This window comes from Bacillus rossius, chromosome 16, assembly GCF_032445375.1.
Source record: "Bacillus rossius redtenbacheri isolate Brsri chromosome 16, Brsri_v3, whole genome shotgun sequence".
Lineage (NCBI taxonomy): Eukaryota > Metazoa > Arthropoda > Insecta > Phasmatodea > Bacillidae > Bacillus > Bacillus rossius.
In genome coordinates this window covers 30021012-30048901 of record NC_086343.1, presented here as the reverse complement: position 1 = coordinate 30048901, position 27890 = coordinate 30021012, and the positions used below count along the sequence as shown (strand labels likewise).

The following is a 27890-nucleotide window of genomic DNA, read 5'->3' as shown; positions in this document are numbered from 1 at the left end:
AGACACTATAAAACTTGTAAAGCCAAGCTCGTTCAGGAGATAAAGTACGAAGATGGAGACGATATGCTCGGGGACAGTATGTCTTACAATGAAATTGATCGACCTAGTATTAAAAGTGATTGTTTTAAAATCTCTCCAGGTCTTGAGAAAGTATATAGCTTAAATGGTGTTGGAGATATAAGTAAGGTAGAAGATAATGAAAGTAACATCTCCAGAAAAAGTGTCAAGGCGTCCTATAGTAGACTTCTACGGACTTTGGAATATTTTTTTGGAAAATTAGCAAGTAAGCTTGTTGCCAATGATGGTGCTCCAATGTCAAAAAATTCGAAATACTGGGATATGCAAGATGAAGATGTCAGTGTGTTTGATAAAGATGTGGATAGCATCGATGATGATGATGATACAAATTATCATAATCATTATTACAACGATTTTCAGAATATGTTCAGCAAACATTCGAAGAAGATGGTGTCATCAAGTGAAATTGATTATATATCGTGGAAAGACCCGAACGTGTTAACGAACAGGTTGCGACTTTTACTTGTTTCGCAAGATGACGAAATTGTATCAGTTATCAAAGAAACGTGGGCTATTCTTGATGAACTTAGAATTTCAGGGTATATATAATAAGTTAGTAATGTGTATTGACTGACGGATTTTTATACTTTTGTATTTTTGATATAAATATAATTTTAAAAATTGTTATTAAAATGTGTCGTTATTCATGTCCTAATAAAGTTCATGTGTATGCTAATTTAAAGAATTGAGTTGAGTATGAATATATTTATATATGTATCTGTGTGTGTGTGTGTGTGGAAAGTTTCCATTTTACTGTATGTAGATGATGGAAAATTAGTGTCGAAGAAGGAAAGAGTATGTAGAATTAAGTATCGATGACGGAAAATGAGTGTTGAATTGAGTGTCATCGATGGAAAATGAGTGTCGAATTGAGTGTCGATGATGGAAATTGAGTGTCAAATTGAGTGTCGATGATGGAAATTGAGTGTCGAATTGAGTGTCTATGATGGAAAATGAGTGTTGAATTGAGTGTAGTTGTTGGAAAATGAGTGTAGAATTGAGTGTCGATGATGGAAAATAAGTGTCGAATTGGGTGACGATGATGGAAATTGAGTGTCGATTATGGAAAATGAGTGATGAATTGAGTGTCGATTAAGGAAAATGAGTGTCGAATTGAGTGTCGATTATGGAAAATGAGTGTCGAATTGAGTGTCGACTATGGAAAATGCGTGTTGATGATGGAAAGTGAGTGTTGAATTGAGTGTCGATGATGAAAAGTGAGTGTTGAATTGAGTGTTGATGTTGGAAAATGAGTGCCGAATTGAGATTAGATTATGGAAAGTGGTTGGTTGCATTGAGTGTCGATGGTGGTTAATTTGCATTTGTGTGCATGTTAATGATGGAAAATGAGTGTTGACTCAAGTGCCTATGATGTAATATGAGTGTCAGTGATGATAAATAAGTGTAGAATTAACTTGCATCCAGCACTGTGTATGTGTAGCTAGGTTCTGAATGTTCAATGGATTCCTGGTTCTATATAAATGTAGACTTTGCTGACATGTTCACTGACAGGATTATTTTACTAGTCGACGGTATGCTGTTAAATATTCGAATGTAAATAAATAATAGGTTGTTAATTGACTTCTTTTAGTTTATGTGTGCTGCGTGGAGCCTAGTAGACTGATGGAAGTAAGTGGGGAGCTTAATGTTGAATGGTCATGTGTTGATGAATACGCTGGTGACCCACAGTATGTGCATAAATCAAATGCTAGTGGTCTGATAATATTTTGGGTTATTTACGAAGATATTTATCGATGTGTGCTATGAAAGGTTAAAAATGTCTAGTAAAATTATAGAGTAGGTCTCTTGTTTCGGAGACTTTTGTCGTAAGGCTTAACAAGGATCGACTTTGAAGGGATAGGATTTTGAAGATGTGTGGTACTGAGCATGTCTTGGCTGTAGCTATATCAGCACTGAAGCTCCCCTGAACTGTAGATGAGAGGTACAAAAAAAATTGACTTTGGACCTAGCCTGGTATCGGATAAAATAAATTAGTCATGTGTTGTAGAAATTTGTAGTCAGTTGGAGGTTATGTGTAGCTGTACATAATAAAATTTACATTTGAGTAGTTTAAATTTTGTTTGGATTCTGAAAGTTCCATTGATTACAGACTCTTGCTCCTCTTGTAGGTCTAAATGAACCTTGTATGTATGATGTGTGATTAGTTGATTGAATATATAATTTAAATTCTTATTCCTTGAAATTCCTAATTCTTTTTTAAGAAATAACAATGGTTGATGTATTGCCTTGTGTATTATACAAGCGGACACTGTTATTTAAGCGAGTCTTTGGCTGCATATAAGTCTGGTATATGAATATTGATGTGTATCCGAACTCAATTGTAGCAACGTTGAAATCGGTACAAATCCCAATGGTGGCGGGGTCAACGACTGCAGAGATCTTGACGGAGGGTCTCACGTCTTCACCGGGGTCCCTGACGACGGAGGCGATGATGACGAAGCAGATCCCTATGACAACGATGAGGGAAGCTCCAGTTATTCCGATAGTAACGAAGCTACCATCTCCAGAGATCCCGATGTATGGCTGTATCTACTGTCTCTTCACTACAAGAGACTTCAATGTGTTCATTATCGAACGCAGAGGAGACTCCGATACCTGCAAATACACCGCATTTCGTAAATAAAACATTTTGTGAGCAATTCCCAGCTTCTGCATCAGTCGTGTATACTTCAGATTCTTTGGCATCCAGTACAGATGATCTGTTAATGTCGACTGGGAAATCTCCAGCTCATGCAACATACGGGACTTCGTCGCCTACAACAGCAGTGCACATTGAAAGTAATATACTTTCCGAGCCGTCGGTGACTAACGGTCTAACGACGAGACATCTGTGTACGTACTGTAGCAAAAGTTTTAAATACCGACAACATGCAAGAAGACATGAAAATCATGTCTGTAGAAGAAACGTTAATCGTTGACATTTCCGTGTGAGCCATGTGGTGTACATTTCACAAACAAAAGTAATTTGATTAGGCATTGTAAAAGCAAAGTTAATTTGCAAGTTGTACATCGGGGAAGCGATGGTAATTGTGATGAGTATCTCTATCAGTGCCGCTACTGTGGTAAACGTTTTGAACGAGTACGAAGTACACGCATCCATGAAAGGCATGGCTGCAGAAGAAATCTTGACCGTGTAAAATTTCTGTGTGAGAAGTGCGGTGTACAGGTTACACGAAAATTTTACTTGAAAAAACATTAACAATTTTGTAAAGACGGGTTTCTAGCATAATTTCTGGCCCTCTAAGGTGTTACACTCCTGATCTGATGTAACGTGATCTGTATGAATTATTTGTATTTTTTCACTCTTAATACGAACTATAATAATTTATTTTAATAATATTGAATGTCGCATGGACTGAGAAATGTAAAAAATATATACAGTGTCAGATTTTTTTGTGTATAAATGTAAAATTTTAAATAAATTATAGAATTAAAGAATTTTTTATATATTTTTCCCTAACCTACATCGTTTATCTTAATTCAATAAACTACATGTGTCACGTAATTTAGGTTGGATTTGAAATGTCCGTTTTGACTTGTTTGTGTGTATTCTTTTTTTATCAATAATGCTGACGACTGTTTTTTTTTTGTTAAAATTATTTTTGACTGTGTATGTCATCTGCATTCTTAAGATTTTTATGGGAGATGTTTTGGTAATGTGCTGGTACAGGTAATGCCGTAACATTAGAGCAAATCTGATAGGAACTTGATTTATTATGTTTGAGAAATAATTTATTACTCCCCGAAATAAAACTAACAGACTTGTGGGAAATTTATGGTCTTAAATCGTAACCTGTCATATATTGGTGTACACTACGGAGGTGATATTAAAAAATTAAAGAATGTTTATCAATTGACCACACTTCGGGGTATGCTGGTGCACTGGATGGTCTGTATCAGTAAGATTTTGGATACTTGGAAAGCTGTTCTTCGTCCAAGTAACTCACTCCTTCGTTGCTGATTACTAACATGAATTTTTACAACATGGGAAAAATAAATGTATACTGGCTAAGGTCTTGATTTAAAATATTTTGCTGCTTATAATTATCAGAGTATTGAGTATGGTATGTAGGAATCGACTCCTCTCGTATATGTGCTATACATTTATTTTTGTAGGTAGCAAGATATACATTCGTAGGCTGATTTTCTGCTCTGGTTCAGTGATGTATACTTTGAAGTGGTTCCAGCAAGTACTTTACGTATGCTGGATTACGATTTCACTGGAGTTTTACGTGAAATGAGTGGAAAGACTAGCGTCGTGAAGTGTGTATGACTCGAGCAAAAATATGACTGCCGCAGCATTCTGCAAGCTTGCAACTCCTGCGCGAGGGGTCAATGTTCATTTGCAGGTGATGGTATGTGTGTCTCGATCGTGTAGTCTCTGCCTCTATCCTTGAGATTTTTTTTTTTTTAAGATTGACGTGTTTGAATTTATGTACTTTTGACTGGTCGCACGTGAATAAGTTTAAATTCGTATGCATTGGAACATATTTTTCTACATGAGGTAAGAAAAATACATAGATGATACATTGACTGAGATAGGTATCGAACACATGGTTCTTACCCTATGAGTGACTAGCACTTGTTTGACCTATCTCCACTAACCCTCGTTTACTTTGTGATATAGATGGGACATGGTTGTTTTCAGACAGATGATGGTTAAAATGTCTTGGACAAAGTGTCCTTTGTAGAAATTACTATGTGTGGTAATTATTTTAGTCGAAGAGATAATTTAATAAAACATGTAAAAATAATGTGAAGGTTTTTCTAATGTGTAAACAAATCATTGATAGAATGGATTTGTATGTAGAACTGGTAGTATACCACATCTCTTGAAGAACACTGTATGGTATATATAATGAAAGACTCTTGGGCTCAAGAAACTAAACTATAGGTGGAAAGGATGATGCGGTTCCTATGATTAAATGAAAGGAACTTTGATGATTTTTTTTCTATATACTAAGATGATTTAATTTAGTTTGTGATGATGGGTTGAAGGATTAAATAATAAAACTGGACTGATAGGCTTTTACAGAAAATGAGAATGGAGCTCACAAGATCATAGATTGTGGTACATCTCTGACAACTGAAATGTGGAAACGATATCATAAAATGAGTGATATTGATGCAACTCATGATAATATTGATGACAGCTATGATGATGATTTACATCTGTGATAGTGACATGGACGCGGAGATTTTAAGACAAATAATATTATTAATATAGAAAAGATGGAAGCCTTAGCACGCCGATCGTGACGAGAAAAAAATATTGAAGGATGTTGATGGTATCGGGAAGACTGAAACTAATGAAGGTATCAACACTGTGAAAAGTGAGAATACATTCAAGCCTATATTTAGCATATCCTCCATACTTTGTATAAATGGTGGACTCCTGAAAAGGAAGCATACAGACGATGAAGACACTTCGACATCAACGATATTGAGTTCTTGCAGTAATCTGGGTGAAGACGTTGTCTTCTACGGTGATTGCTACAGTGACTCTGAGGCTGTTTACAAGGCATAGACTGTGATGCAGAACCTAAAGCTGACAAGATCGAAGAATGTGGTGGTGCCCTGAGACCGAAGCGATGGAAACGTCGTGTTATAATAAATAAATCTGATCAAGCTTGTGATGATCGCTGGCTAGATGATGAAAGTAACCGTGAGGATGGTGTTAAAACGGAAGACACCAGAGATCATAATATTTATAATAAACATACAATGAAGATGGTGGTAGAAGAGATTGATTCCACATCATGGAAAGATCCAAAAATATTGGTTGTCCGGCTAAGAGTGATGGTGGCATCTGTTCGTAGAGGGAACTACTCGCATATCGTGGAAGTATCGACCATACTTAAAGAACTTCGGAACGCTGGCTACATACAATAATCATTTGATTAACTGTCATGTGTGTACTAATGAAAAATAAAATGAATTATTTATATTTTAAAAAAGTATGATTTATTTCTTGTATCCTGATTTCCAAATAAACCTGTGTTTCCGCTACTGTATGTGTGATCATTCCGTTTCCTGTGTGTACTGTGTGTACGTTCCGATTTCCTGTGTGTACATTCCGTTTTCCTGTGTGTACATTTCGTTTTCCTGTTTGTACATTTCGTTTTCCTGTTTGTACATTTCGTTTTCCTGTTTGTACATTTCGTTTTACTGTGTGTACATTTCGTTTTCCTGTTTGTACATTTCGTTTTCCTGTTTGTACATTTCGTTTTCCTGTGTGTACATTTCGTTTTCCTGTGTGTACATTTCGTTTTCCTGTGTGTACATTTCGTTTTCCTGTTTGTACAATTCGTTTTCCTGTTTGTACATTTCGTTTTCCTGTTTGTACATTTCGTTTTCCTGTTTGTACATTTCGTTTTCCTGTTTGTACATTTCGTTTTCCTGTTTGTACATTTCGTTTTCCTGTTTGTACATTTCGTTTTCCTGTGTGTACATTTCGTTTTCCTGTGTGTACGTTACGTTTCCTGTGTGTACTGTGTGTACGTTCCGTTTCCTGTGTGTACGTTCCGTCTCCTGTGTGTACTGTGTGTACGTTCCGTTTCCTGTGTGTACGTTCCGATTTCCTGTGTGTACTGTGTGTACGTTCCGTTTCCTGTGTGTACTGTGTGTACGTTCAGTTTCCTGTGTGTACTGTGTGTACATTGCGTGTTGGAGCCGAGTAGACTTGTATCCATGTAGCTTCATAGACATGTCGTTTCGTAGTCATGCGGTCTTTTAGTCATGCAGTCTCTTAGCCATGTATAACTCGGAACCAGCTAGATCCTTTTAGACTCGTAGCCTTGTAGCCTCGTAGTCTCTTAGACTCGTAGCATTGTAGCCCAATATCATTGGAGCTGTTGAAAGAAAAGGTAGTTGGAGCATTTGGAGCTGTTGGAGCCATTTGGAAGCTGTTGGAGTATTTGGAGGCTGTTGGAGCATTTAAAGCTGCTGGAGCATTTGGAGCTAAGAAGTAGTCGTTGCACGTCTATGCAAAGCTAAATGTTTATAAGTTTGCTGGCTTTCGCAAGTGATTCTGTAGTAGGATAGAAATTGTGTAATAAATATTATGTTTGTAAAAGACTTTGTGGTGTTTTATTTCTCTAACCGAACGCTTTTCTGGTATTTAAATTAAATTTATTTTAGCTTCGTCCAGAATCGTGCCAAGGACCCTAGACGACCTAATTAATCAGTATATTGTTTGCAAATTTATTTTATAAATTTTTAACTTTTTCCTGAATTTTTAGTTTAATTATTACGAAAATTCCAAGATGATGGTATTGATGTCGGATAGGATGATGGTAGTAGAGGATTTAAAGTCTCTTAAGAATTTTGAACATGGTTTATTGAAATTATTATTTTTTTTTTCATAAAATTAAACATTATTGCATCATTCAGGGATCGAACCAAGGACTGGAGCGGATCGAATCAATATGTAAGTTAATGAGTGATTTAATTAATGAATTTTGGCTTTTTTCCCGCTTTTCTAGCTACATTATTACATGATTTCAAGATGGCTGCCGAATTTCAAGATGGCGGGGGCACCTCGGTAATAAATGATTACTGCACTGTTGCGGGTTAGAATAAAATCATCCAGATGGAAATGTACTCTATAATACAAGTACACACACAAGATGGTGTACTCCGACAGGTGGTAGCTCCTGGTAGCATGTACTGAACATAAAATGACGGATCCGTGATGGACGACAAGGACAAAGTCAAATTTAAAGGACAAAGTCAAATTTCAAGGTCAAGGTCAAATTTCAAGGTCAAGGACAAAGTTCAAGGTCAAGGACAAATGTGTGGTGACTAGATACTTATACTAACATGGTATCAGCACACTCTAGCGGACGAAAACAAGATGATGATCTCCAGCGGGTGATTTCAAGATGGCGGTCGTCACGAAAAGTGCAACGGTGGTTTTAAGGATTTTTTTATTATTTAATTAGGTTGATTAATTTTTTTAATGATTTTTGAAATTTTTCCCGATTTTCTAACATAAGAATTACGGATTTTCAAGATGGCGACCATAACGATAATTGCAGCAGTTACGTCTTAATACAAGATGGTGGTTCTGTCTCGAACAGGTGGTGCTATTATTACTTTAAATTAAAAAAATTACAAGTCCAAATATGCATGTTATTTTTTTTATATACCTTATTTAATTTTCAGTCTGGTAAATGTCTCGATAGCCGAGCGGTTAAAGGCGTATGTTTTCCAACCTAGAGATCAGAGCTGTGATGGTTCGAATCACAGCGTTTCCAATATATTTTTCATAAAAAAATAAATTTAATATGTCGATAAGGATCATAATAGCTCTGGTAGGTAATGGAACATCGACCTTATGTGATGAGACAGAGCGACGCTGTCGCTCTCTAGGAACAAACGACGGAAACAAAGTTGTCGGTATCCAAGATGGCGACCTCCAGTGGAACAGAAAAAAAATCAAGAGCGACGATGGTGCTATCTAGGAACAAACAACTGAAACAAAGTCGACTGTATCCAAGATGGCGGCCTCCAGTGGAACAGAAAAAAATCAAGAGCGACGCTGGCGCTATCTAGGAACAAACAGCTGAAACAGAGTCGTCGGTATCCAAGATGGCGGCCTCCAGTGGAACATAAAAAAATCAAAAGCGACGCTGGCGCTATCTAGGAACAAACAGCTGAAACAGAGTCGTCGGTATCCAAGATGGCGGCCTCCAGTGGAACATAAAAAAATCAATATGGCGACAGAGATGAACATTTCATCATAATGAGTGGGGCGCTCGATTTAAATATGTCGGATCCAAGATGGCCTCCGTGATCTACTTGTCCCGTTACGTTGTGTCCCGTTACGTTGTGTCCCGTTACGTAGTGTCCTGTTACGATGCATCCAAGATGGCGGATCCAAGATGGCGGATCCAAAATGGCCGCCGGGGTCAAGGTCAAGGTCAAAGGTCAAGGTCACGACCATCCAAGATGGCCGCCGTGACGTCACAATCCAATATGGCGGACACCGGCACCGGCACCACACCCAGAACCCAGTCCCCGGACCGGCTATCCTATACTACTGAAATGTCAGAAACTATTCATTAATATTTATTACATAGACTGGTGTAACCAAGATCCAATTTAAGGTGATGGCTTTCGTTTGAATATTAATATTTTAAAGTTTGTATATTATTATCATCGATAGCCCTGCTTTTAAGCCGGTGGGCTAGTCAGTAGATGGAAATAGGGGATACGGGTGCAATGATACTTATACTTATTGGCCTGTGGCTTGGTGGCTTACTCAGTTGTGGCTTACCAATCGTTAGAATTCGACCATGTTCGGCCGTGTCCGTCGCTCGTAGATTATGATCAGGACCTCGTCGGCCATTTTAGATGACTCCAAGTCTGCCATATTGGAATACACAATTTTTAGATAACCTGTAATTGTTAAACTAGAAATTCTGAAAAATTCTAAAAAAATCATAAAAAAACCCACTTGTTAAAATAATGTTTGATTACATGCAGAGATTTTTTCCTTCGTATTTAGACAAGAAATTTTATTCAAAATTTGGTTTAGTTAAAGTAGTATAGCATAGGGCATACTGGGACTGGCGCTGGCGCGTGGAGCAGGAGCTGAACCGCCATCTTGGATTTCGACGTCACGACGGCCATCTTGGAAATCCTTGACCTTGAACTTTAGCCTTGACCTTGACCTTTCACCTTCAAAATTAGCCAAAATTAGCCAATAATTGCCTGTATTAGTCAAAAATCACCAGACATTCCATTTTTTTTTTTTGGGAAAAAAATCCCGCCAAAAATTCTCAAAAAATTCCACAATTAAAATTTAGGATTTCGAAAAACCTCTAAATACTTTTTGCCTTAGAAAGAACACAATGTCCTAAAAAACGGCTTAAGCATCGTCTAAAGCCTCCGATAAGCCATTTCTAGGAATAAGGATACCATGACCGCCATCTTGGATTATGACGTCACCGTTGCAATTTCCGTTACGGTCGCCATCTTGAAAATCAGTAATTTTTATGTTAGAAAATCGGGAAATATTTTAAAATCTTTAAAAAAATTAAATAATCGAATTTAATAATAAATATTTTATAAACAATTATTTAAAAAAATTAATTTACACTTACGCCATGGAGCTCGGAGTCCTCGGTTTGAACCCGGTGAGGTCAAAAATAAAAAAACGACGACCGACCCATCCTCCATGGAAGCCGCTGGCAGACTGACCTCCCACCACTTATGTCAAAGTATATATCGTCAGCGAGTATGATGTCATGTCCGCCATCTTAAAAATCTTTATTTATTATCAAATTTTAATGAAAAAAGTTTTAAAATTAATAAAATAAATTAATAAATAATTTTTAATAAAAATCTTCAAAAAACCGTTGCATGTTTCTTTACAACCGCCATCTTGAAAATACACAATTTTAATGCTAGAAATTCAGTAAAAATTCAAAAAATATTTTAACAATTGCCTACTTCAAATGTTTATATATTTAAACGATTTCGGTCCTTGGTTCGATTCCCAGCGACAGTAAAAAAGTAATTTATTAATATATTAAAAAAAACTCAATAAAATGTAATAAAATGTATTACGACACACCCGAGATTTTGAATTATTTCACCACTTGTATCAACTATCGTTAAAGGTGCCATCTTGAAAATCATTATGATAGTATAATTTTCTGTTCACAATACCTTTATACTCGACTGTTGACATTGAACTTTGACCTTGAACTTTGTACTTGACCTTGAACTTTGTTCATAAAATTTGACATTGACCTTGAAATTTGACCTTGACCTTGAAATTTGACTTTAACCTTGATGACCATCATGGATCTGTCATTTTGTGTTCAGTACATGCTACCATTAGCTACCACCTGATAGAGGACATAGCCACCATCTTGTTTTAGTCTGCTGGAAGACACCATCTTGTGTGTGTACTCGTCTTATAGAGTGCATTACCATCATGCTTGTTTTATTCTAACCTGCTAGAGTGCAGTAATAATTTATTATTACTGAGGTGCCCGCCATCTATTAATTTGGGCGCCATATTGGAGTCGTGTAATTATTTAGCTAGAAATTCGGGAAGAATTCCAAAATTCACCAAAAAAAATTACAATCAATTTACAATTTGATTCGATCAGTTCCTGTCCTTGGTTCGATACTTGACCAAAGACAAGTGTAACTAAATATTAAATAAATTTTAGATTCATTTTTCTATTACCTTTCGCGGAGTTTATTAATCATACAGTCTACAAAAATAAAACTCAAGACAATCTACCTGTTTGACGAATTAAATACGTTGTTGCATTACCTATCATGTTATCTTTAAAAGATTTGTGCAATGGGAGTGCATGACTTGATGTAAGTTTTTGGACATACGCCATTGCTAAGAACTTTTTCTGTTGAAGAAAAACTAATAAATAAAATAAATAAATAAAAAAAAAATAACCATAAATGACCATATTCCTGTTTCGGAATATTTTGTGGTGTTCATATCCTTGTTGACAACAGCAATTGTTTGCTTAATTTTGTGTGTTTTTTGTATTTTTTTTTTTTTTGAGTATTTTTATTTTTTTTATTTATTTATTTTATTTATTAGTTTTTCTTCAACAGAAAAAGTTCTTAGCAATGGCGTATGTCCAAAAACTTACATCAAGTCATTACCTATCATGTAAGTCTAGTTTTTCGAAAATCTGAATTACCTCTAAACCGTTCATGTACAAAGCCATACATACAGGTCAAGCGTCTCCGGACAACGAGGCCGAGTCGTGACAATATCAGTCGTATAGGCTAGTCATTTCCGGACCTCATAACCTTCTTTGTCGTAAGCTAATTACAGTCATTTAGACCATCGTAAAAATTTTTATACATACTAAAGGACCAAGAGACATTGAAAAATATTTTAGCAACACTAAGAGGTTTTGAACTAGCAAATATTCAGTCACTATAGATTTTACTACAAACATTCAACAAAACTGAAGCACAATAGGACGCACATTCAACGAAAAAGGAAGCACATTCATAGAAAAGGACGCAGTGAAACGGTGTTTTTAAAGATTTTTTAATAAAATTTGATTAATAAATATATTTTATAATTATTACATTATTACCCTATTTTCTAGCTTTAAAATTACGGATTTTCAAGATGGCGGGCGTGACGTCATACTCGCTAACTATATATATATTAACATAAGTGGTGGGGGTCAGTCTGCCTGCAGCCACCATGAGGGAAGGATCGGTCGCCATTTTTATTTTGCCTTTGTCGGGTTCGAACCGAGGACTCCGAGTTATATGTCGTAAATATATGTTTTTTTTTAATTTTCTTAAATTTTATTAATTGGATTTTTTTATAAATTTTAAATTTTTTTCTCTAAAATCGGATAATAAAGATTTTCAACATGGCGGCCGTAACGGAAATTGCAACGGTTACGCCATACTCCTAGATGACGTCAGCGGCTTAGAGCGGCTAGCTCTTAGGACTCTTAAGCCGCTTTTAAGATTACGTGTTCTTTCTAAAAAGTATTTTGAAGTTTTTTGAATTCCTAATTTTTTATTTTTTGTGGAAGAAAACGAGAAATGTTTCCTCAAAACGGGTATTGAGTTATTTTAAGTCATTTTTGAGGAATTTTGAGGAATTTTTGAGTCCAAGATGACCACCGTGACTCCACAATCTAAGATGGCGGTCGGCACCACAGGCACCACATCCTGATGCCTGGCGCTGGAGCCCCCAAAACATACTACTCATAATATATTTTTATTTATAATTTTGTTGTTTATTTTTCTCTAACATGTCATTCATGATCAATTTAGTTAAAAATTTTTCCATCAAACTAAAAATTGTACCAAGGACGGGTATAGCTAGAATTAATCATGATTTTAACAAGTGATTTTTGGATTCATTTTTGAATTTTTCCCGAATTTATAGTTAATAATTACGAATTTACAAGATGGCGGCCGAGATGACATCGGCAGTTTACTGGAGGTTGGCAACTAAGAATCTAAGCCGCTTTTAAGCCGATTCTTCACCATATTAAATGAATATTTTTTTTTTTACCAGAAAATAAATTTTTGTATCAAGCAAGTATCGAAACAAAGACAGGAGTTCATCGAATCATTTTGAGGCTGGCAGATGATGATACCTTTTTCAGGACTTTTAATAATTTTTATGAAATAATAGACTACCTTTTAACTTTAAATTAAAATATTATGCACCGATCAAGGATATAACCATGGACATGAATTCATCGAATCAATCATTATTTTAATAAGAAATTGTTTCAATATTTTTGCAAATTTTCTGGATATCTAACTTAATAATAACAGATTTTAAAAAAATTGTGTATTCAAGATGTCTAAAATCATAAACCACGGGAGGCGGGCACGGCCGAAGATGGCCGAATCCTCACGATTGGTAAGCCACAACTTAGTAAGCCACCAAGCCACAGGACCTTAAGAAAAACGTTTCACCCGTATTCCCTATTTCCATCTACTCTAGTCGTAGGGTGAAATTATAAAACTAAGTTAAGATTATCGTACAGGTACAAGCGCCACACACATCCAGCGCCTTTCTTGGAATTCGAACACAGAATTTTACGGTACATAGTTGGTGCCTTTGACAATCAAGCCACGAAGTTTATTTTATTGCCTATGAAGCTTTTGTCATGCATTGAATTAGGATCGTCACATTATGGCAGCATATGCTTTTCTTGGGAGTTAAAACAGATTGTGGAGCTTGGCTAGTGACTTTAATGAACAGTTTTAAAGCAATGAGTTTTAATTTCTTGCAAATTTTGATTGGTTAATGTTCCGAAATATATGGAATATGTAATATAATTTGATTTGGGATCAATTTTGAAGTAATTTGATAATTTTTTTAAAATATAAGTTCTATATAAAGCACAAAAAGTCATTAAGAGAAGTGTACATTTTAAAGTGACATTAAAGTCACCGCATAGTGTTATTGATGTAAATCACATGAAACTAAGTAACTTTGATTTGTGATAACTAGAGGCCTGTAAAATTCGCGATTTTAAATCCCTAAAGGATAGACTCCATGATCCTCTATGCACTCGTGCCAAATTACATCTGCTGATTGGTTACCGACTCGTGACACCTGTTGACTGGAATGATCGCGATTCGCTAATTCTTCTGTTAAAGATTTTTCATTGGCCCAGAGTCCTTCAGATGAACTGTGGCCCAATCACTGAAGCAAAATAATGTCAAAAATATTAAATTTTGGACTCTATCCTATCGCAAAATGAATCCGCGAATTTTACAGGTCTCTAAACATTACATTACCTACATCCAACATTAGTCTTTTCTTAACCAAGTCTGTACAACTACATGCAATGAGCAGATAATTCAACTAAACCCATTTTTTCTCTAGTGATAACTCTTGTAAAACCGCATAATATAATGATCATAACTATAATATTACATCTCAGGCGTGAGAGCAGTTAAAAATTATGAAATACGCCGCAAAAAAAAAAGCACGTGTTCCCGTCTATCCTGCGTGGCCAGGATCACGCCCACTGGGCGACACGTCCTACAAGCTTCCCCTCTTGTCAAGCAGGGGGCGCGGAAGAGTCGCAGAGGCGCATCGGAGTCGCCGCTGCAAGTCGACTGGCACATCGCAGTGTTTCTAGCCGCAGTCACGGTGACTCTGTGTGCCGCCTCCCTGGTCTTCCTGGTAGTCAAGGCGATACAATGGCTTGGGGCGCTCAGGACTGGCGCCGGCGTTCACTTACTCCCCGTCGACGAAGACGACGATGAGGTACTAATTTAAAACTTTTTTTTTTGACGTGGCAACGTCTAATAAATCGATGAACGCTGGCTGCACGCACGAAAAAGTGTCCTTTTACGCACATTGTTCCGTTGCGCTGTATTTATTATTTTATTATTAAAAAAAGTAGCATCTGTCAGCGAGTGCAGTAATAATAGGTTATGTTAGGTATTTGATTACAGTTTATTTATATGAAAACTTGTTCATAATTATATTTAAACTTTATAGCTGAACGAAAGTTTTTAAAATTAATTACAAGTCATCTACACGTGAACTGTTTCGTCGACTGTTTATAAAGTTAAGTGAAAAGTTAATGTGGTTTACATTGCTTATTTCAACAACAATTTCGGCAATAAAGGTTAATTATTCTTGCATTTTAAAAATCTGATTACTAGTATAAATTCAAGTATTTATTCTTTTATTATTAAAATAAAAATGATTCAATTTTATTCATAAAGTATGCAATCATTTCATCAATGTTTTGTTATGACGTTGTCACGTTAAACTATCGTCCGTAAACCGACTTTACAAACAACCAATTTTTTTTAATTTGGTATTTATGCCAACCATCTCCTTTTCCAACATTTAAACTCATGCCGGGTAACTATTATTAGACGATAGACAGTTATAATTTTACCAATTACAGGACTAACTTGCTTGTAATGATATTGGATAAACAACTATGGTCCCAAATATACAATATTGCGTTTTTTTGGTCCATCCTGTGGTGATCCCTAGTGGACATGCATGGAATCAACTGTTAAAGCAAAATAAAATTTACCATTGTGTGTATGAAATATTGTGCATTCACCAAAAACAACCACTGTCTACATTAGTTTAGCGAATATAACCATTGTCTTTGAGTAATGGTATAATTTTTTTATTTATGTCTGTTTTGGCTGCACCATACATGTTTTCGACCCGTTTCTTGGGTTCTCAACCGTTTTCCTGTACCGACCGACCTGACGTCACGGCAGCCATATTGCATGACCTTGACCTTGAATTGACACCGGAGGCCATTTTGGATTTACCATTTTGTTTTTACAACATTTTGGATTCCCACATTTTGAATTCTAGAACCTCAGCTATCTTGGAATGGACCTCTCACACCGAACGTTGCCATTTTCGTAACGATAGCCATCTTAAAAGTCCGTACTTATTACCCGCTTTTAACGGGAATAAAATAAAAAAATTAAATTAATAAAGTTTTAATTTAAATCGCACTTACTTCGTGGATTTAGGAGGATACGGTTCGAACCCGGCGAGGTCATTTGATAAAAAATAGCGGCAGATCCTTCCTTCACAGAAACCACTGGCAGACTGACCTCCCACCAGTTATGCCAAGGCATATATTACATTTGTCATTATGACATCATGACGTCCATTTGGTTTTCGTCTGAGGGGGTCGCCATCTTGGATCCGACAAATTCTTATTTTCTGATAGAGGGCGCTTCCGCCATATTAGTTTCATTTTTACCGACTAGAGAGCAGGAATCATTTATTGCCAGGACGCCCACCATCTTGTTGGCCGTTTTGGCCATCACGTTGAAATTCTGTATTTAATAAGTTATAAATACGGCGAAAAATTAAAAAAACTATTAAAAAGTATCATTTATTTAAATAATGAATATTTAGACAGGATTGGTTCGATCTCTGTCTGATACATAACATATAATTATTTAATTTAAAATACTATAAAATTAAAGATTCAAGAAAAAACACCACAATTTTTACAAATGATAAATACATTACATAATTTCTACAGGAACAATTACATGCAAATTACTAGCATTTTTTGAAATATGTATCTTCTACCCACGAATTAAAGCGAGGTGGGAAGCCCCACCACTTGACATAATATCGATTATTTCTTCGTTTGAGAATCTTCTCCACCAAGTATGTATCGAGATACATCGTAGGCTGAACCTCTTCTGATCCAAATATTCGAGGTAGTATGTCCTAGGTTCCGATTCGCGAACATGTGTCACACGGAAAAGTTAGGGACTCCAATTCGCAATGAAAACTTTCTCGAAAACGTCTTTATGCTTAGAGATCCGCAAAATGTGACCAACGTTAGCTTTACGCTAACATGGATCTTTCTTCTTTGTGTTGGAAATCACTGTTCGTAGCAAGTTATCATTCTTCAAATCTTTAGGCTTCATTTTCGAGGTAGACTGCACTGTGGAATTGTATTAGCTTATTAGTTACGGCAAAAATATCTAGCTCCTTGTAATTTCCATTAGCTGTGAACTGTCTTCACATAATGATGCGCAAAGATCTGTTAAACCTTTTGACAACAGAGGCTTCAACATTACTAAATGTAGTGTTGTGTTTGATGGAATATTTTTTTCATCTATGCCTTGAAGATCGCTTTTTAGAATTATTTGCCAAGATCCGTTTGCAAGTGCGACGGTACACGACCATTACGCAAAATATTGACCATGGTCTTGGCTACATCAGTTGCAGTCTTTTATTTCACAGGCCTGACACCAGCGATGGTCGTCAACATGTACTTGAAAACTTTAATCATTTGAGAATATGGTATCATCTCAACAAGGTACACCTGAAATAAATCATGAAGTCCACGCACTACGACTTTGTGCAGAAGCGTGAAGTTCGCGAGAGATTCCAGTTCGACTCATTGGATGTAACAGGATTCCCTCAGTTCTTTGAGTTGGGAGACTATTCCTTCGATTTGTGAATAGTTTTTTGCACTAAGTGAAGCAAGTAAAAGTCTTAACCTATCGATTAATTCGTTCGGGTCATCCCAATAAACATAGTCAATGTTCTGATTACATAGCAGCTTTTTTAAACCTTCGCCATTTACTGCTATTCACTAAAGAAATTGGTGAGAATGTAGAATTTTCATGATATTCTTTATATATGCCACTTTCTGAATCGTTATCGCGAAAATGCACATGATTTAGGTCTATAAGTTTCTTGTACTCTTGCAAATATTCGTGGGACTAGCCTTTAGATTCCCTGCGAAAAAGCAATTCGTACAGATCTGAAGTCCATGTGTTTGTACTCTTCTACACATATGATATTTCCTGGTAAAAAGTATATTTATTTAGCACCGAGGATCCACCAATTACGTTTTCTGTACACTCCGTAGGTCGTGTCATTATTCCGACTCGTGAAAATTCTCAAGTATGGCCAGACCATTGCATTAACTCGGTGTCTGTGTTTACGTAATTTTTTCTTGTGGATAAACTCTGTAATTCTAAAGCCCACTTCTTCTGGAGACAGTTCATATTTCCTCCTCTGTGCAGTAGGTATCTTGTCATAAACTTCTCTCTTAACAATGATGGTTGGATCTTCTTTATTTTTAAGTTCATCAAGACGACTAGTGATACGTTTAAATATATATTCATTTTCCATTTCACTTCTAGCATGTATATATATTTTTTGAACCGACTGTATAGGACGATGAAGGCCACTGTCCAATTATGGCATTGTACTGACTAAAAAAAATTGCAAGACTTTCTTTTATAATTTTTTTACTCGTCCGCAGACACTTTTTCCCTATGGTAAGCATGACTTGTTTTCGTTGACAAGTGAGATAGTGCTGCATTCAGACTACTTTGAAAAGCCCTCTTTGCGTATTCGATACTTTGATCATGTCGTGAATTCGAGAATCCGAGACCTCCATGCGCTGGTCGATTGCTAGCAGGGACTCCAGTAATTCGTTTTTCGTGCTTTATACTTTTTGGGCCAGTAAAAAAATGCTTTCAAGGATATCGGTGACATGAGACTCGAGAACGGTATGCAGTTAGGTAGTGAAACTGCTACGCCCTATTATCGCAATGTTGTGACTCATGTATGACGATAAACTGATTGAAAACTGATATGTACCGGCCTTTATATAGGGACTAGTCCAGGAATCCGTGCTCGATTTCCAGTACAATGAACACATGTCTTTAATCTCCTGATACGTCATGTCAGGGTTTACGTAATCGACATACGCGTAGCGTGAATTAAGTTCATCCATGCGGAAAATTACTATGATTTTCACACTGTCACGTAGCAAATGTTTCGGAATTCAACTGTACGCATGACATAGGAAAATGCAGAATCTTCCCATGAAAAAGTACTCTTGAATTATAACTTGCTTATCGCACAGTACATCGTAAAAAAAACATTAGAGAATTTGCTAGAGATTAACTAGGAGACAGCACATCTGCATTATCGGTAAGCGGATAATAATCCAAGCCTTCCACCGATCGTAGAATCATGGCCAGACGCTGGTACTTTGGCTGTTGCAGGCACTTGGAATAGAGGTACACATTTTCGAACATAAGACCGTTTGGTTCCTCCGACAAATTCAGTAGAACGCACGTTTGGCCACGATTGACGGACACACCAAATGCATGGTACAGTAGAAGAAAATAACGATCCGTGCCAAGATTTGCGCTCACTACCTTCACCGGTCTTACTCTGTGTGCACGGGCAAACACACTTCTTGTTGGACGAATGGCAATTGTACTGGCGAAATTGTGTAAAAACAAACACATTTATACTTTATGCTCAGTTTTGGGGTAATGATTCGAAGAGGTAAGAACGAAAAACTCATCGGCGCTGAACTCATAAACTTGTTGATAAATAATCTGCCTTTCGAGCTACAAATTTAAGGCTACAGATTCTGTGGTACAGGAACAAAACTATAGCCAAACGACTAGCCTGAGATGAGGTGGGAATTAATCCTCTTTCCAATAAGTGCAATTTGCACGGTATTGCCTATTCACTCTGCAAGGATCTGTAATCTAGGCACTTAGCTGACGAGATACTGGCACAGGAAGCCGAAGATATAAGTGAATCCCCAGACAAAGGACTTGAAGGGAGAATTGCTGCGTGGGGATTATCCAAAATCATGCAGGCCAAGACTAAATTAGGAATGGGGCTCAACGAGTAAGGCCTCGCAAGACCAAGCGCAAGACTGGTGCAGGCGTGCACAAAGCCAAAAAAAAAAAAAAAAAAAAAGGCAGACTCTCGACTAGATTGTTGGTGGATATCTACATCTAATTTTAACTGCAGTGGGTGCTCTCGGTGGCCTCAGCGCTGCTACTGGTGGTATAGCGCGGGAAGTCAACACTTCCAAGAACGAGCGCAGGCAGCTGGAGGAAGCACGAGGACACAATGCCAGCATGTAAGCCATTCATTGTTCTGGTAGAAAAAAAAAACGGCGCAGGACCCCACGAAACCAGTGATGCAAACTGTCCGAAACTTTTCCCCACAAGCATAAATTAAAATCCTCTAAATTCAGAATAATATATACCAATTTAGAATGTGATAAAATTTATATCATTTTTGTTTTGTTTTAATGGTCATTATGTTTTAATCGACTAGGAGCCAATCGATTAATGAAGAAAAAAAAATAATTCTAAAAAAAGATTATGAAGCATTTATGTTTCATGAAATTTGTAATAAAAAAACCTTCTTTACTTTTATTTTGACATTATTGAAATTTTATTATTAAGTTCAGCAATAAAATCATGCAGAGCTAAATGCTACTTTGTGCCATATTTAATTTTCTTGTAACGCTACTGTTTAGCTCATTAAGTACGAGACCATGGGGAACAGAGACCTACATAGAAGTCTCGATTTTACTGAGTTAGACGGAAAAAACTCCGACATTAGTTAGTATTGATATTAGTTGATATTTTTTTAAATCTTTTTTCTTTTCTTATTTTGGTTTTAGTTGGTACTGCCTTTTTTAACTTTATTTATTTTAGGTTACATATTCTCAAAATCGTCAAGGTTCTTAAAAAAATACATAAAAATATTTCCCCCATAAAGTACCATTTTTAAATTCTCCCCTCCCCTATATTTGGGAATAAAACTCCCATGTTGGCATTACTGCACAAAACATTTCAAGATATGAGAAAGAATCTAGTGAAAAAATCCTAAGTTCTCTGCCGAAACGTCCGCTTACTAATATAAATTTAATTAAGAATGCTCGAAAACTGAAAATACGCTATGTACAAGGCGTGTTTATATGAGATAAGTAACCTAGCAAACCAATGACTTGTGAGTGTGCCACTATTAATTTAGATGTGTTTACAGGTTTACAGGTCATACGCAAAGTCTGGGATAAAGGCCGAGTACTTCAACAGTTTCATTAATTTGAAACCACCGCCAGAACATAGTAGATGGTAACTGCATGGAACAACGCTGTGCTACAATTAAGAAACAGAACAGTCGCCTAGCAAAAAAAAATTGCGAACACTTGTGCCTTCGCTGAATAAATAATTATTTTGCTTACAAAAAACTGTTCAGTAATGAAATAAGTCATTCATTTCGATAACAATTCCGTTGACAGGTCATAGTTTGGTGCTGTGGGTGGTGCAATGCCCACCTCTGGAGTGGGAAGGAGAATGGTGTACCGGACTCACAGATTTTCAATCGTATAATGGCATACCTAATGAGGAGTAAGATAACTCATGATCTGCTTCCTGAAAAGTAATGGCACTACTCATGAAATACAGTTACCTGTTGGATCTGACATTGCAAATTACATCAAGTAAATGTCACCACAGGATGTAGACTTTCAACTGCGTTAAAATCCAAACACCCAAAAGAAAATTCTGACATGCAGTAAAAATGTTGACTTTACGAAACCTGGGACCATAGGCACGATGCTCGGATGCGAACCGAAGATTTACGACGCAGGAAAAACGTACGAATCTACGCAATAAGTAAACATACTGCCCGTTAATGTCACAAGAATAAATTGCAATTTGGCAACTGGAAAGTATCTAAACAGAAGACTAAACAACATGCTACACGAGTTTTTGCCAATGGCCATGCCAGGATATAAACCGGTCGAAGTACTGCAAAGTATCATTTACGTTCCAGTCGTCGTGAAGTGCGCACAAGAAATCGTCCTCAGAATCACCGACCAGCGAGGACGCTTGGTAAATTTTCAAGACGGAGAAATTACATTACGTCCGAACTTGAAACGGTGGGCATAAAGTTTATGACACCGAACAGTTATTAAATAAATCGCATTGGAGTGAAAAAGACCAGTTCTCTATCAGACATCGGTCCATTAACATCTGACAGCGCAAAGATTTATCTCAGTAAAGTACAAATGCCAAATAAATATGGATGACGAAATTCTCAACGTGGAAGAACCATTTATTTTTGATGACAGCATTACGAAAATGGAACTGCACGTGTATCAAACTGTATGTGCTACCTTCGCTGTACTGCACCAAGATTTTTTTCCCTAAGCCTAGAAATTTTGGCCGATCTTGGTGAATTGTGGACAAATTTTGAGGAATTTTGAGTCATTTTTGTCCATATTTGGCATAATTTGAAGATAAGGTCAAGTTCAAAAGAGGCCGTCGTGAGATCACAATCCAAGATGGCGGTCAGTTACCAGGCACCTCACTTTTTTTCTGGTCCTCAGACTTACTATTATATAGTACTTATGCCTATACTTGAGAAACATGTATTATTTCAGATTTTTTCTCTGTTGTATATTTTCCATGTTGGCTCTAAAAAAATAATAGTATATATAATGTTCGACATGCATGAACTAACTTTTGTTTCACTACGTTGTTTTCATTTATATATATAAAGTTTGAAGTATTTTTGTAATAAACTTGGTGTGAAACACTTCCGAAGGCAAATACCCAATATGTTTTGTAAATATAAATTAGCCTTGTGTTAATAATGGCTTTTCAAAAACTATGCATAATTAATTTTTATATCATTGCATAATGCACCAGGCAGTTTATTTTTATCTAACAAGGACTAAGGCACTTTCTACGTGCGATTTTTTCCCCTCATTATGTAACTTACTTTGTTGTCACATGGCATCCCTACTAAATACGTGACAGGATTTTAAGAACATGCAACGTGATAATGTTTTTGGTTTGTATGCAATTGGAACGAGTTTTTAAACTCATATTTAATGTCTCTGTTGTAGTTTTGAATGTTGTCAGTGTGTTGATGTTGCTTTTATAGTAGACTTCTAAGGCATTATTCCTTTTAAAAATGTTATTTTTCTCTCTATTTTGCGAGAAAAATTAGAGGTTGGCAGTTACCAACAATTTGCCTCTTATAATTTGTATAAATTTATGCTAACAATTAATAGCGTAATCCACTTATTGCTTATGGTCCAGTGGCCAAAATGAAGTATATGTATTTTATTAACTAATGTACAGATAATTAGTTTTATATAATGTGTCAACATGTACTGTAAAAGTTTAAACCTAAGTATCAAAACATTATGATGGATGAGTTATATTAAACATGTAGTTTTAACTTAAAACATAGGGTTTGAATTTTTCAATGCGGATGTGATTTGTTTAGGAGGAAGAGATCTGTGAACCGGTCCAAGCTCAATATTCCGCACGTGAAAATATGGAGTTGAGGCGACCAGGTTCGAGGACAAAAGAAAATGTAAGGTTGAGAGAGTCCCCTTATGTTCAAAAATACTCAAGGTCGCCGATGAGGATCCAAGAAGTAAGAGATGTGGGGACATATGCGGCAAAAAGCAGAGAGGAATCTTATATCAAGAAACAGGACAAATTTGATAAGCAGACACCTAGGAGGCCAGAAATATACACACCTAAGATGCCGATGGTTTCTGAAACTGTAGATACATATGCAGCAACAAGCAAAGAGGATACATACAAGAGACAGGACAAGTTTGATAAGCAGACACCTAGGAGGCCTGAAACATACTCACTTAAGATGCCGATGGTTTCTGAAGCTGTGGATACATATGCGCCAAGAAGCAAAGAAGAGCCATACAAGAGACCGGACAAGTTTGATAAGCAGACAACCAGTTGGCCTGAAACATACACACTTAAGATGCCGATGCGAACAGAAGAAGTTAGAGATGTGGATACATATGCGGTGAGTAGCAGAGATGAGACATATATCAAGAGACCAGACAAGTTTGATAAGCAGACACCTAGGAGGCCTGAAACATACTCACTTAAGATGCCGATGGTTTCTGAAGTTGTGGAGACATATGCGCCAAGAAGCAAAGAAGAGACATACAAGAGACCGGACAAGTTTGATAAGCAGACGCCCAGTAGGCCTGAAACATACACACTTAAGATGCCGATGCGAACAGAAGAAGTTAGAGATGTGGATAAATATGCTGTGAGTAGCAGAGATGAGACATATATCAAGAGACCGGACAATTTTGATAAGCAGACACCCAAGAAGCCTGAAATATACACACATAAGAAGCCGCTGGGGATTGGACAAGGAAGAGATGTGGAGACGTATGCGGCAAAAAGCAAAGAAGAAACGTGTATCCCAAGAGAGGACAAGTATGGAAAGCCGGTCCCAGATAAGCCTGTGAAGCAGACACCTAAGAAACCTGAAGTACAGGCTGACGAGAAAGCGGAAGAACCAAGACCTAGCATTTACACAACTGACGTTAAAGGCTCCCGATTGAAAGTACTCAGCATGCCTCTGGATGGGAACTCGCTGTATGCTGCGCTCGCGCACCAGATATACGGAGTCCTGCCCGGGCAGCCGAAGATGAAAGAATTCATTAGAACAATGCGCATTGATGCCTCCTCTGAACTCAAGAAATTCAGAAGGAAATACTGGGAAGATCTATTGTCAGACATTGACAATCACAAAATAAGGTAAGAAATTCCTTCTTTCACTTAAAAATGTTTGATTGTATAATGGTTAGATGACAAGTGTTACGCCCCTCCTTAATGAGCTAATTACTATTAAGTAATTTCATAGGGAAACTTCTAAGATACAAAAATTTGGAAATGTACTGGAAAGATAAACTTATAATTAAAAGATATGTCAATAATACTTCAGAGGGGCACTAAGGAGGGTGAACAAGAATTTATTACCACCCCTGTGGGCTTACAGATGGCGGAGAAGATCGTAAGGCTTATAAATGTGAAGTCGAGGTTTGGTTGGCGAGCTATTTGATTTATTCTGATTAAAAAAACTTGATTTTATGTTTTATTTTGTCAGTGCTTTCATAATTTTTATATGGTTTGCATATTACAAATTTTAAGACAACATTATTAAAAAAATGTGATAAACAATTGACAATCGGCCTGGGCCTCAACAGGGTTACTTACATATGAAGGTTAACATATAATTACACAAAATTGTTTCGTTGCATTGGCTAACACTTAAAATGATAAATTTACAGTTCTGAAATATGAAATAAAACAATAAAATAAAAAAAATTAAAATGTCTATAAACTGGCACGGGTGGTAGGTAGACTTGATATTTATGTTGGCGGTCAAGCATAGTGAGCCTCAGACGACGAGAAGAGAGAGATAGCAAAATGACGAAGGCGTTTCACCGAGTGTTGTGAAACTGCTGGGCCAAAATCTTGATGTGGGATGTTCTAGGACGAACTGGGTTCCAGGGGTGTTCTCGAATCCGCACTACAACAAAGGCCATTCGGTACGAATTACCTCGAATGCAGGCGTTAGGTAGAGTGGCGGAATTTGCCACCGGGATTGGTGTAAATGGGGCAAAAACATTAAAAAAACTCATCACTGCGGGGAGAATTCAGCTGCCTGGCTGCCGCCTCGTAAACCGAAGCGGTAGCACACGGTTGGCTTTGGAAACCATGATGGATACGAAAAAAGTTGGAAGAAGAAAAAAAAATAAATTTTAACTTGAGACTACTTAGGGCATAATAAAAGCTAAAAATAGTAAATCGGCATTTGAGGCCTTAACTGTGGTAGACTACATTCCAATTGATTGATCGGCGCTCTTCTAATTCTCGCATTAGTCAGGAGAGTCGCTGACCGGAGACGATCGCGGTTGGCTGCCCAAAGAAAATTGACCTCGGGGCGTGGTTGGGGCATTAAATTAAAAGACCATGTCTCCCTTGAAAGAGGGTGGGGGGATCCTTCGGTAATCATTGGCGCTCGTCGCCATAGACACTCGAAGTTGGCATCCTTGGCCAGCGCGCTCTGGACAGAGAAGTGGGGAACTCAACTCGCCCGGCGAGCGGTCAGGTCGAGGGTCGATTCAACTTGAACATTGTTCTTATGGGCACGTCAGTGCTGCCCTCAGGTGGACAGCCAGGAAGTAGGAAGGGGTTAGTGTCTCTCGCTTCCGCTAGATGAATAGCGGATACGTCTTTTAGGAATCCTGCGCATCTTAATTCCTCTCGTCGCCGGCAGGGTGTGCGGACGAGAGTGTGAGAGCGGCTGTGGGTTATGACCTCCATGTACCAAAGAGGAGGGGCGGAGGTTATGACCGGTGACTGACCCGGCTTGGGTTCTGGGCGAGGGGACTGGCGAGTGTGGGGGAAATTCTGCAAGGTTCGTGAGAACCGAGGCGACGAAACGCCGCGACGTGTCTGCCGCACCGAGAATTTGACCAGGATGGTTGTCCAAGCTTGCTGATTGCGAGACTTCGGGGAAGTCACCAGGGGCTGAATGTCTGCTTGCCCCCGCAAGTCTGGTCACGAAATGGCTTCTTGTAACGAGACTTAGTACATGACAGCAAGCCGTCTCCTGTGGAGGAACATGTACATACCACGGGCGGTGTACCTGCGCAGGTACTCGCGCGAGCGGGCGGACGACGGCAAGGTGAGGCTGTACCTGAACGACCAGGAGCGGGACGGCTTCCCCGCGGGCTTCGCCGCTATGCAGGCGCTGGCCAATGTGCGGGGCTTCCACATCCAGTTCCACGCGGCGGGCTACGGCAGCGCGACCATCAAGAGCGCTCGGCCCGGCCCGGACCCGGGCACGTGGCTGCTGCACATGCAGGGCTTCCGCGACCCGGACGGCGACGAGGAGCTGCACTTCGACAGCGTGCTGGAGGTGTCGCCCATCGAGGGCTACCGCAGCTCGTCCGAGTCGGACGGCGACGACGCCTGCTGAGCGGGGAACCTCGCCGTCTCGCTCGCACGTTCGCATTCAACCATCCGGCCAAACATACGATATGATTCTGGTTTTAATTATAATCAAACTTGACTCACACATTATTATCCACTATTGTTCGCACTATTAAGTGTTTCGATGTCTTGCAGTCAATTAACATTTTTTTTTTTAAATTTAAATGTGACCCGATGGAAATGACTCCGGCCTGGTCTCGCATACCAACATTGCCTTTGGCGCCTTCCTCCAATTCCTTGACATCTTTTCTTATAAAAGCTGAAAATTTCTTACGCAAAGTAACCATGGTATCATCGGCTACAGCCTCAAAACCTGCGGCAATTATAATTATCAAGTAAGTGTTCCTTTGCTGAAATTATAGAATCAGGAACGGGCCATAATGACCAAGAATTTCAAAGTGGTGACTTGTATTTATCAACTTAAATCCCTAGCAGAGTTGCACAATTTGGCGAATAACAACAAATGCATATTTTTAAAGGTAAAAATCCATATTCTTCTACATTCTTTGCTGGATGTATTAAAGACAGCAAAATTCAAAGATTGATAGCTCTCTTGATGGATCTCAAGGATTGGGCAGTTCGCTATGAACCGAATTTTATGGCAATTTGTTGTGTTTCTGTATAAATGCAAAATTTTTGACAGAAATTCACTGTGCATATGAAGACACTTTCTGAAAATATAAAATAATTAGTTGAGTTAAGGCAGTACATGCTAGTTTATGTGAGCAATTTCCAACTTAAATAAGGGTTCTGGGATGAATTGACAAAAATGTTTTAAAAAAAGATTTGTTTGAACTTTTTTTAACTACCAGGATCGTTGTATAAATTATCTAAAAATTAAAATATAAATTACATTATTATTTAAATGTTGAATTATTTGGATGCTGTGGTGTTTGTTACCTCATTCCGTCGTTATTACTGTATTGCCGATTCGTATGACATTTGGATAAAGGTATTTTTACACAGGATTAAAAATATATTCAATAAATATTTTTCGATTGTGGTGCTGAAGACGATATTCTCTGTGTGGTGTGAGGAAACTCGCCTCTAAACACCTCAAATTGCCCAAAGAGTTGGTACTCGCCGACAGAGGACTTGAACCCGTCATAACGTTTTTCCCTTGTCCGACATGTCTCGGCAAGTGCTTCGTCACACCGACCAGC

The 27890-nt window shown here is 37.7% G+C and overlaps 1 protein-coding gene across 1 annotated transcript in view; it reads left to right on the top strand.

Annotated features, from left to right (window-relative positions):
- The window catches only part of LOC134540236 (proteoglycan 4-like), a 40826-nt gene extending 13233 nt beyond the window's left edge, over positions 1-27593 (top strand). The window contains exons 2-4 of the mRNA XM_063382851.1: positions 14657-14857; positions 23186-24483; positions 26389-27593. Of these exons, the coding sequence (XP_063238921.1) occupies positions 14657-14857; positions 23186-24483; positions 26389-26713 (1824 nt within the window). The 3' untranslated portion in view covers positions 26714-27593. The remainder of the gene's footprint in view (positions 1-14656; positions 14858-23185; positions 24484-26388) is intronic.
- The last annotated feature ends 297 nt before the right edge of the window (positions 27594-27890 follow it).